The 12378-nt window shown below is 39.3% G+C and overlaps 1 protein-coding gene across 1 annotated transcript in view; it reads left to right on the plus strand.

Annotated features, from left to right (window-relative positions):
- Positions 1–12378, plus strand: part of PAPSS1 (3'-phosphoadenosine 5'-phosphosulfate synthase 1) — a 98453-nt gene that overhangs the window by 1396 nt on the left and 84679 nt on the right. The window contains exon 2 of the mRNA XM_074342710.1: positions 10584–10698. Coding sequence (XP_074198811.1) covers positions 10584–10698 — 115 coding nt within the window. The remainder of the gene's footprint in view (positions 1–10583; positions 10699–12378) is intronic.

A 12378-nucleotide genomic window follows, 5' to 3' on the forward strand; every position in this document is an offset into this window, starting at 1 on the left:
AGGAAGATAATGAACTGGAAAGTGCAATGACACCTCTGCCAGGGAACTACTGATACTGTTCCTGTTACCTTGAGGTATTTTCTGGTTAGGGAAATAAGGTTGGCTAAATTAGAGTACTTACAGGTCATTTCAGCTACACTGTCTGTAACTCATTTGCCAAATAAGTGCATGTTCTTTGTAGGGGCACGTGCTATTCATGGAGAATATGAGAAATGAGGGGCTCAGTGCTTGCCTTCCAGTTGCTCATGGCCTGGTTGGGGTTGTAATGGGCATTTGCCAGGTGATGAATATATCATTACAGACCCCAGTGAGTTGTGTACAACATTTGTTTTATCACAGTTTAGAGGAGAGATTAATTTAGCCTGTATGTTTTGGGGAGGGTTTTAGGACGAAAAATGTGCTCAGATTTCTGAGGCAGAGGGGATCTGTATGAATAAGGCCTAGGAATAAAAATAAAATAAAAATAAAAATAAAAAAAATAATAATAATAATTTACTCCAGGAGTAATGAGAAGATCTATTTAACCACTCTAGGGGAGTTTTTGTTGGTTGGAGATAAGATTGAATAAACAGGATGGGGCTAGGTTATGCAGTTGTTAATGTTTGGCTGCTGAGTTGAGACTTAAATACTCTGGGAGATTTTTTTTAGGTTAAAAAATGGGGGTTTTTTTTGCATTCTTTAGTCAATTTCTGGTGTACAGCATAATGTTTCAGTCATAAATATACATACAGAACAGATAGGGTTATAGAGAGGTTTAAATGTATTAATAGAGTTGACGCTTGCTTGATACATGAGTTTTTCTTGTTGTTACTGTTATTAATTCATCTAGTGTGAGGGTGTGAAGTATGGGGTTAAGAAGGTGCTGGGAACAGCGTAATAGATGCATTACAAGCATTCAAGGAAGAGTAAGAAGGACCTGACTTGAGTTAGGGGATGAAAGAGGGAGATGTGTTAATAATGATCCTGAGGTTTTAATACTGGGAAATGAGGAGAAAGGTTGTGAAATGCAGGGGAAATTGGGAAGTAGGTTGAGGGCTGGAGTGGGGGTGATAATAGTTAAACACCAAAGGAGAGTTTACTGTGTGCTAGGTACTATTTGAAATGTTTTCCCTAAATTAACTTACTGAATTTCTGTTACATTTTTGAGGTGGGTATCAGAGAGACAGCGGTTTCAAGTGAGGACTCTGGAACTGACTGCCTCTACTGGAACGTGGGCTCCACTATTTACTAACCATGTAACCTTTGGCTAGTCACTTAAATTCTCTGTGCCTTGGTTTACTCATCTATAAAATGGGAGTGATATCCTCACAGAGATATTGTAACGATTAAAGGAGTTAATATATGAAAAATACTTAGAACTATGTCTGGCCTATAGTATGTGTTGTGTCTGTGTTAGCTCTTATTAAGTATTGTGTGTCAGATCTTACTGTTATAGTTATCCTCTTTATTATAAATAGTAGCACCATTTTATAGATGAAGAAACTGAGACACAGAGATGTCACAGAGCCTGTGGGTAGTGGATCCAGTTTTAAGCATGCTGCATGTGAGGGATGGCTTTAGTAGAGGTAGTCTGTAGAGCAAGACTATCTAATAGAAATATAATGTGAGCCACATAATGTAATTTAAATTTTTCTAGAGGTCACATTAAAAAAAGTAAAAAGAAACAGATTGAAATGAATTTTAATAATTTATTTAACCCAGTATATCGAAAGTACTGTCATCTCAATTATAAAAAAGAGTTCAGTACTATCATAATATAAAATTGTTAAGATTTTACCTAAGTGTATATTTTACACTTAGCACACATCTCAATTCAGACTCACCAAATTTTAAAAATTCAGCAGGAACATGTGGACAGCACAGCTATAGGGACTGAGTTAGGTTAAAGTTGGAAATAAAGATTTGATGGTTAAATTTCAGTTAGAGATTATAAAGAGAGAAAAATGAGAGACCAAGTACTAAGCAGACTTAGACCAAGTACTAACTAATGTCTCCTGTTAAGGAGCAGATCAAAGAAGTGGCTTCATGGGAGATACAGACAGGGAGATAGGAAAAGGTAGTGGCATGCCGCTGGGGAACGCTGTTCATTTCCGCAGTAGGGTGTCTCCATATTTCTACAAGAATAGTAAGGAAAATCAAGAATGAACATCGCCCTTTAGCCTCCTCTTCTCTCAGTCTGACAAAGCATCGGATGTAATGAATGTCATTCTCCATCTGACTGAACCTTTCTCCAGGGGTCCAGTTTCCGTCTGCCTTGGGAGTGTGTTAGTTGGACTCAGGGGAATATGGGGCGCTTAGTTCAGACCCAGGTGTCACTCATCCATTTAATAGAATCATGTTGGGCCGAATCCCTGGCTTGGACCCACTTTACAGTGGAGTTGATCCTGCTGAAATCTAGCGTGCTATTCAGAGGCGCAGACAGTCTCACTCTGGTTGGCCATTCCATTCCCCTCTCCTCCACTCCCCACATTTTCATAGCTCCGTATCTCCAGGCCCAACTTTCTTTCCAGACCTTACATGCTCAGGGTGTTACACAAGCCTTTCTTTCTGCCTAGGATGCCTTCTGCCTGGGATGCCTGTTCTCCTGACTTGCGGAGATCTTCAGAGTCTCGGGCCCCTTTACCATAGCAGTGTGGCCCTCCTGCGTCCACATGCTCACACGTGGGCTGAATTGTTTGTGCACCTCCATATTATGTTGCACTCTGCTGTTATATGTTGTGGAATCATATTTTATTATAGATGTTTTGTCTCTGCCCTGAGCGTCTCCTAATATAACAGGATGGGGATAGAGGGCAGGGTGCAGAGTAAGCTTGGGTACTTATGATATTAAAAGCCTTAAATAACTTACTATTAGCACAGCTTAAGAAGGAGAATAAGCTCCATATGTGGTAGGATTGAAATTACAATTTTATCACTTCCTGTGTGACCTTGGTCATGTTACCTAACTCCTCTGTGCCTCAGTGTCTTCAGATGCAATAATGTGGGTAATAAAACATACCTTGTAGTGAAGATAATAGTGTATACCTCATAGGGTTCTAGTGAGGTTTAAGTAAGTTAATATATTTAAAGCACTACAGTGTGGCACATGAGCACTCTAAAGTGTTCTTATTTACTAATTCATCAAATACTTAACAACAGCTTTGTACCTTTGTTCCAGGTGCTGGGGATGCAGTGGTAAAAGGACAGAAAAGGGTCCTGTGCTCATGGATGTTACATTCTACCTGGGAGAGCGTTAATTAAAAAGCAAATAAATGAATGAGATAATTTCCCATTTGTCAGTTCTACCTTTTCTGAACAGTTTGTCCCTCATACCGTTTGACCCCTTTCATAGAAGGCCAGCAGCGCATGGTGGATTTTGGGGAAGCCTGAGGTCGTACAAAAGTGAAACAAGCAGGCAGAAATGGAACACATGGTGTATGAAAAGCAGTATTTTCATTCATTCAGGGCATTGACCTGCCTGTGGGCAGGGGCAGGGGTTGAGTTTCTTACCTTAGAAGCTAGGGAGGTGCTGCTGGAAAAATTGCCCAAAGGAGAGGGAAAGCTGGAATTCTACCAAGAATGTACTCTTTAACATTGACAATGATAACGAGAAGGATGACAGCACCGTCTAGATCTGCAGTGTCCAATTTGGATGTCCCTAGCCACCTGTGGTAACTTAAAGTTAGCTACAGTAAGATGAAAAATTCTGTTCCTTTGTTGCACTGGCCATGTTTCAAGTGTTACATGGCCACTGTATTGGACAGTGCAATATAGAACATTTTCATCATCTCAGAAAGTTCTTTTTTAAAAATTTTTATTTTTGGGGGGGTAGTAATTAGGTTTATTTATTTATTGTTATTTGTTATTTAACTGATGTGCTGGGGATCGAACCCATGACCTCGTGCATGTGCACTACCACTGAGCTATATCCTCCCCCCCCATCTCAGAAAGTTCTGTTGGACAGGGCAGGTCTAGTTGGTAACTTTGGGATGGCTGCTGACATTTGTTTCTACTTATCTGTGTACTTAGGTATTCATGTATTCGTTTTTACTTTCTTCCTTGGGGAAGAAAATGTCGAGAGATAGAGGCTATTTTGGAATCATGGTTTGGGGTGGTTGTGCAGCCCTGACTCTGGCAGGGTACCCAGCAATCAGTGTTAGGCTCCCCTGAGAAGAGCTGCTTCTCTAAAGTTGAAATGTGAAATAAGATTCCCCCGTGTGTCTCTGTTATTTTGACTTTTGAGGAGTAGTTTTTCTCCTCCAGTGGTTCTCAACCAGGTAAAAATTTGCCACCGCCACCCCCAGCAAGGAGGCATGGTATTTGGCAATATCTGGAGAGATTTTTTTGGTTGTTATATTTGTATCTACTAGCCTGGAAGTTACCCATCTTTTGCTCTTTGATCGATCAAGTACCCATAGCATACCAACAACAAAACAGTAAAACTCCAACCCTGAATTGTTTTGAAAGCATATTATTACTAAGTAATTAGTTTAAATGAAGAGAATAAGTTTTCTTTTTGGTGTTCAGCTAAGCAGTAATTATTTCTGTGAAATATCCTTTCCTAAGGACATGGTTCTTTACTAAGTAAGTTTTAACTGAGTAAAAGTAGTGGAACCATTCGACATTATGTATAGAAGTGCAGCTTCTAATTGTGGATGGATGCAGCATTGTTCTTCTCTCTAGTTTCTTTGATGCTTGCGTCCCTTTCCTCTTTCTCTCTCATGCTTAAATATTCAGTTTATTTTTTTTTAGTGTATTCAGTTTTTAAGAATTTTTTAAAAATTGAAGTATAGTTGATTCACAGTGTTAGTTTTAGCTGTATAGCAAAGTGATTGAGTTATATATATATATTTCAGATTCTTTTCCATTATAAGTTATTATATGGTTTTGAATATAGTTCTGTGCAATACAGTAGATCCTGTTGTTTATTTTTATATAGTAGTATGTATCTGTTAATCCCAAACTCCTAATTCCTTCCCCCTAGTATATTCGCAACTTACAACCATCACCAATATCTAATTTTAGAACACTTTCATCACTCCTGAAAGAAACCCTGTACCCATCAGCAGTCATTCCCTGTTCTTCCCCTTTCCATGTCTCTAGCCCCTGACAACAAATAATCTACTTTTTGTCTCTGAATTTCCCGATTCTAGACTTTCCTATAAATGGAATCATACAGTATATGGCCTTTAGTGTCTGGCGTCTTTAACTTAGCATAATTTTTCAAGGTTCATCCACTGTTGTAGCATGTATCAATGCATCATTCCTTTATATGGTTGAATAATATTCTATTTTATGTATATAACACATTTTGGTTCTCCATCAGTTGATGGACGTTTCAGTTGTTTCTACCCTTTGGCTGCTATGAATAATACTGCTATCAACATTCATGTTCAAGTGTTGTGTGTACTCTCATATGGTTTTAATAGTCAATTTCCACTTCTGAGGTGGACATTAGTGTATTTTTGGCTCCCTGCCTCTGAACTGCCTTCATACATGTAGCAAATGCCTGGCTGTCACCATGGTGGGAGGCATGGGCTTGTCCCAGTGTGAAGATTTATCTGTTGTTTGTCTCCTTCCCTGAAATGTTTTTGATCCGTTTTATCCCCCGTGTCTAGGAGGGATTAGTCAACAAATAATGAGTGAACAGGTAGTCTCAGACTCATTTCTGACTTCAAGGAATCTGTTGGCTGGGCTTCCCAACTGGAGGTCACACAGGGGACCTTCCATGAAAGGGTTGATAGTTTAAAGGGTGCATCAAATTTAAGGATTTAAATGCTCTTTAACCTTTAAAACAGAGTAGTTGGAGAGCCATAATGTATATGCAGAATGCATGCCAGTCAGTACCTTAGTTCTGATTCCGGACGTCTGGGGTAGGCCTGAGTCCCTGACAGGTAATCAGGTCATGGCCAGTGTCGCTGTGCACCATGCTTTGTAGCAGCAAGGTTTTACATTGTAGCCTTTTCAAGTGGTTTTCTTAATCCCCAGGAATGTATGAGCTTCCCTATGGCTGCTTGTCTTTGGCTTGTTAATGTTCAAAAGATTAATTTCAGTTACCAGTAACTCTGTGAACTAAAGCTTTCTTCTCATTGTACTCCACCATCTCTCCAGTTTATCCACAATATGTCTTGTGACATAAAAGAAACGTGCCTGTTACCATTTCGGGTATTCTCTTCGGAGAAATACACTGTTTGACAGCCAGTTTAAGATGGGTGGTGATAGATGGGAAGTCCAGAATCATGCTTGATATTTGGTATATGCTCTGTGCCTTTGCAAATTTCACTTAAAAATGCAGAGTTCTTCATAAAATCATAATAAACCCACAAACTGTGGAATTCTTTAAATAGCATCGTAGGAGAAGTTAATTTGTGCCAAAGGGAAGTGGATAAAAGAACAAAACAGCCATGTGGAAATTAAGGTGGATCTCAAAAGGGACATAGGGCCGCTTGTGTGGGTGTTGAGAACAGCAGTTTGTAGAGTGTGTAGGAAATGTACACCACAAATATGAGAGGCCACCTGATGGTACCTGGTAACAGGACTGATAGTCATTTAGCCCCAGTCATAGGAAGCGAGTGAATTCCCTTGAAATGAATTGTCCCAGTTCTGCTAGACTTAAGATTTCTGAATGTCAGTCATTATTTCATTTGCAAATTATACAGAGAAAAGAAATCACACTTTATAATAAATGCCTTATATCTAATTTTTACTAAGCACTTACCAGGCACAAGAAAAGAGATCGAGTGTTGTGAAGAATGCAAAGAACAATAACTCATAGTGCTTGACCTACCCTCCCAATGAAGTCAAAATGTGTACATGCAAAAACATACCTCAAAGTATAAAATGGTCCATAAGTGACAGATGAATCATAAGAGCGGTAAATATTGCAAGGACTACCTGGTATATGTACATCAAGCCATGTATTTCTACAAACCACCCAGACTGTTAGGAAAGAATAAGCCTGATTTCACTGTTTCTGTGGACGGAAAGAAACTAGGCCATTGCAGACTCTGAGAATAGGAATGTAGAGTCGGATGGAAAAACTCTGTTGGCCCTTAGTCACTGCTGTCATGTTTTTCCAGCAGAATTACAGGAAAGATTCGGCTAGAGTGGGTGGTAACTGAAGATAAAGGGGCAAGGGGAACTAGAAAATTGCATGTAGAAGTCGCCTTTAGATTTTTAGTAAATTCAGGCATAACACCCACCACCTTGCAATTTACAATAGTTTTAAAATGTGCTCTTTGATTTACTCTGAAAATCTGGGAGGTTGGAGATTGTGGCAAAATTTTTTTTTAAGTTTGTTCTTCAATGTGAAAAATATCTATCATACATAAACAATAAGCCTTTTTATACCCAGACTTCCATATTTGCTGCCAGATTTTTTTTTTTAATGTAGGAGGCAAGACCCCAAGGGAACACACTTTTCTAGTGATTAAAGCAGTCTGCTTATCCTAGATCATATCCTCAGCAGTTTATAGCTTCAGATAGTTTTTGTACATTCTCCTCAATTTAAAAAGAAAAGCAGCGGATAGTTTATGGTGCCAAAATGAATTAAAATTCATTAGATACGTGTTTCTTCTTGCACCAAAGCAAAGTAACTAGGAAAAAAATCCCAAAACCAAATGACCAAGTTAGGTTCTACAGGTGTCAGCAGCTCACTTGTGTATTCCCCTTCCAGCCCCCTCAGCTCCCCTCTCCTCCCAGCTGGCCTGGTTCGAGCTGAAAATGGGAAGAAATTGAGAAGAAATGGGTTGGGAGACCCATATTAGAACTTTTCGTGGTTTTTGAACATATGAAAGCATGATTTTATTGGAAATACATCTGTTAATGATTTGGTTAGTGGGACAGGCATGCAGCTTTTTTGGTGCGCCTGTGGCAAGAATGGTCAGATGGTCCCTTCGGCTCCTGTGGATCCCTGCCTGCACCCCGTGCAGGGCAGTGAGTGATGGTCAGATGCAGGTGGGCAGAGACGCTTTCTCCTGTACTCTCAGAGTCTTGTGCAGGGGGAGGTGGGAAAAGAGGCGCTGAACCTCAGGCACCTTCTTGAGTGGACCTGTTTTAGAAAAGGGTACATCTGGAAGTTGAAGACCTGGATGGAAATACGTCCCTTTACAAAGTCCATATTTGCATTCTTATGAGGATATTTGTTCCCGTTTTGAAGACCTCTGGGCCAAACCACAGCCCTGGTTGAATCTGTCTCTGACTGTTCCATGCCTCAGCCGGAGCCACTCATGTGGCTGTGGAAAATACCGCTGGTCATACCAATGGCCACTGTTCTTGCTTTAAATGTGTGATTGTTGCCTCCAAATGGCTTGTTCGGACTGCCCAGCAGTCATTCTGGATTTCCCCAGTTGTTTTATCACTTTTCTTTGCACTCGCTGTTTCCTGTCTGGAAGGGGCTTCCCTCAGAGATCTTAAATGTCCTCTTTTTGGTGAAGCCTTCCCTGGACCCCCTGTCTAAACATCACCCCTAGTCGGATATTCAAATTTTTTGCTTTATTTACTTTTTCCACCTCTTTGGTACTTATTTCCAACTTACATAATTTCCTTTTTTATCTTGGTGTTTTCTTTTCCCTCCCCTGTTTCTCCAAGTACTCCAGTGCTTCTCAAACTTGAACTGGCATCTGAATCATTGGGAGGGCTTTAAAACACAGATTCTTGGGCTCCACCCTATAGTGTCTGCCTTAGTTGGCCCAGGGCAGGGCCTGATCACTGGCATTTCTAACAGTTCCCAGGAGATGCCAAAGCTGCTGGTTAGGGGCCACGCTTTGAGAACTGCTGCCCTGGAAGGGAGGACTAGAGAAGCCCCATGAGGACAGTGATTTTATTGGTATTGTGCACTTCTGTTTCATCAGCACCCAGGAGAATGTCAAGCATGTAGTGTGCATTCAGTAAATATTTTTGAATGAATGATGAATAAAACTGTCTTGAAAAATAAGAGCTGTAAGCAGTATCGAATACAAACACTATCAAAAGAATGCTGACACGTACCTATTTTATAAAGGTATACATTGTTGGAAAGAACCTAAATTATGTTTATGCTTCATAGGGAAAATAGAGGCTATATAGTTCATTATTTTAGAAAGAAGCTTTATTGAGATGATTTACATACCATTCAATTCACCCACTTAAAATGTACAATTTGGTCGTTTTTAGCATATTTACAGAATTGTGCAACCATCACTACTATTAATTTTAGAGCATTTTGATCACCCCCAAAAAAGAATTTCATAACCCATTAGTAGTCACTCCCCATAGATTTTCCTGTTCTGGACAGTTCATGTAAATGGAATTACACAGTATGTGGCCTTTGTGACTGGCTTCTTTACCTTAGCATAATGTTTTTGAGGTGATTCATCTGTGTTGTAGAATGTATCAGTGCTTCATTCCTTTTTATTACCAAATAATATTCCATTGTATGGGTATACCATACAGTTTAAAAAGTATTTTGTTTATCTGATTATCAGTTGATGGGCAGTTGGGTTGTTTCCACCTTTTGGCTTTTATGAATCATGCTGCTAGAACATATGGTTTTGTGTGGACATATTTTCATTTCTTGTGAGTATATGTCTAAGAGTAGGAATCGTTTGGTCATATGATTACTCGATGTTTAACGTTTTGCAGAACTGCTGTTTTCCAAAGTGGCTGTCCTATTTTACGTTCATGTTAGCAAATGTATGGGATTTCAGTTTCTTTGTATCCTCAGTAGCGCTTGTTATTGTCCGTCTATTTGGTTATAGCCATTCTAGTGGGTGTGCAGAGGTATCTCATGGTTTTGGTTTGCATTTCTCTGATGGCTAATGACATCCAGTGTCTTTTAATGTGCTCATTCTCCATTTATGTTTTTTCTTATAGAAATATTTATTCAGATCCTTTGAGGCCTATGTAATTTTGTGCTCTTTTTGTTTAAGAAGGAGAACATTTGGGGGAACAACAATTACATTCCACTTTTCTCACCATGCATTTCATGATACCCGCAGACATCCCTTCCACACTTCATTCAGGAACCTGCTCGGATGCCACTTTCTCAGAGTTTTTTTCTGATCATGCTGTCTAAAGAGGCACTTACCCCTCTCTCTCCTTCCAGTCATGCCGTGCTTTATTTTCACAGTGCACTTGTCACTCTCTGATTTAATAATTAAGTTTTATTGGTTTGTCTCCCCCAGTGGAATGGAAGCTCTGGGAGGGAAGACTGAGGGTAGGAGCCTTGTTTTACTCACTTGGTGTACTAGTAGGGCCTCAGGAACCACTGGTTGAATGAATGATTGAATGAATGAATGAATGAGAGAGAAGACTGGATTCTGGAGTCCACCACTCACTAGTTAATCGGAACTGGGGCAAGTTATTTAACTTCTCAGGTTTAACCTTCATCTGGCAATCACAGTAGTAAGAATTTGTGCAACCCTGGAGAGCTGTGCAGACTAAATTAATTGGTGCATGTAAAGAACTGAACACCGTACCAGGTACTCTAAAGGATGAAAAAGCTGTTTTAATCTTTCTCCTTGCTTTTAGCATGTTGCATGGAATAGTTACCATAAGTTTGCAAAGAATATGTGTTTACCTTTTAAGGGACTCAGATAAACTAGAATTCTTTCTTTTTTTTCCAGGGGATGCAGAGAGCAACTAATGTCACCTATCAGGCTCACCATGTCAGCAGGAACAAGAGAGGTCAGGTGGTGGGGACCAGAGGTGGCTTTCGTGGTTGCACAGTTTGGCTAACAGGTATGGTCCAGAGAGCTAAACCAGTTTATTGGTTTAGCTTATTTATTTATTTCAAAAGCAGTGTTTATAGACAGCCCTGAACTAAGAGTAAGCATGTATAAATTATGAGCACTATTCTTTTATCTAGAGCATCATAACATGTAATTGACAAAGTTGCTTAATAATAACATAATAACATAATCCCTTTTGTTTGTTACAAAATTGCCTTAAAGGAGAAAAATTAGAATGCATCTAAAAACTACTTTCTAGTTGTTAACTACATTGCATTCTACAAACTTCTGCATGCAAGTAAGACATGGATTCTGCCTTCAACAACTAATAATGTAGACCATATGAAGGGAAAGAATGAGGATGAAGAATTTCACAGAATAAGTTTCTATCATTCTTCTTTTGCTTTGTCCTCTGATTGATTCTTGTGTTGATTCTCCCAGAGTCTCTCTTTGAGAAGGTTAATTGATCCAGGCTTGTAGTTTTAAAAATGATGGATCTTTTCACTTCTAGGAATTTTATTTAAAATTTTGATACATCTTGCCACATTACGCATGTTGGAGGATAGAGGGAATGAAAAATGCCCACCAAACTGAGAAGTTATCTTGAGACCAAAAAAATGAGGCAGGCAGCTCCATATAATCAATGGTTCATTTTATTGTAGAGTAAGTTACAAGGTGGAAGCGGTTGGACAATGATTTGAAAACATTTGTTGCTGCTCTCTGCACTGCCAGGGGTCCATTGGGACAATTTTGTAGTTAACCTAAGGGATGGGGTATGTGCCTGGAAATATTCCTGCGTCAAGTGCATTCCAAAGTCAAGATTTATGAATGGATAACTAGTCTTATGGGTGCTAAGAATACATCAGCAAAGGTCTTCATTGTTGTTTGGGGACTCACGGAGCATAGAGGACACCTGGACCTAACAATCATTAAACGGTGTCTGCTAACATCAAAGCCCTTGGTGACACAGAAGTGATTTACCGCACAGTGTAGTCCTGAGTAGGGTCAGTGGAAGGACTGGAGAAACTGTAAGGGCCCAAGATGGTGTCAATTATGCTAACACCCATACAGCCCACTACAGTTTATACCTATTTATTTTCCTATTGTGGGAGAGGATCCACTTCCAGTGTCTTTGTCAACATGGATATTACCAATCCTTAACATTTTTGCTGATTGCCAAAAAACAGCATTCCCATTTTCTCTTTTTATAAATTAAATGTATCAACTGTAGATAGGTCTGTGTGTTTCTGTATGAAAGAAGACATCACTTTAACATTCTTCCCACCTCCTCGTTCTTCAGTCTATATTGATGTTAAATTGTTATGTTTACATTGTCTAGGCTTGACACACATTCTATTCTCAAGTCTTACATTTCCATAATTGTTTGTATTTGAGTTCTGTAAGTAAATTGATTCAGCCTTACCACCTCATATGTCAGTTCTTTTATTATGGCATGTCCACACATGGGCTCTTTCTTAGGGTCAAGTTTTAATGGTCTATATTTTTTATTAAGTGATTTTTATAAGATGGCTTTCTGTTGGTTCTGAATTCTCTGAGTTTTTATGTTTGAGAATGTTTTCCTACCTTTTACAACAACTTGGCTGGGTAAAATATATATTTGGTTCATACTTTCTTTGTCTTGGAATTCTTAACATTACTCCATTTTCTTCTGTGAAATGTTGTGAAGACT

This window comes from Camelus bactrianus, chromosome 2 (genome assembly GCF_048773025.1).
Source record: "Camelus bactrianus isolate YW-2024 breed Bactrian camel chromosome 2, ASM4877302v1, whole genome shotgun sequence".
In the NCBI taxonomy this organism is placed as follows: Eukaryota; Metazoa; Chordata; class Mammalia; order Artiodactyla; family Camelidae; genus Camelus; species Camelus bactrianus.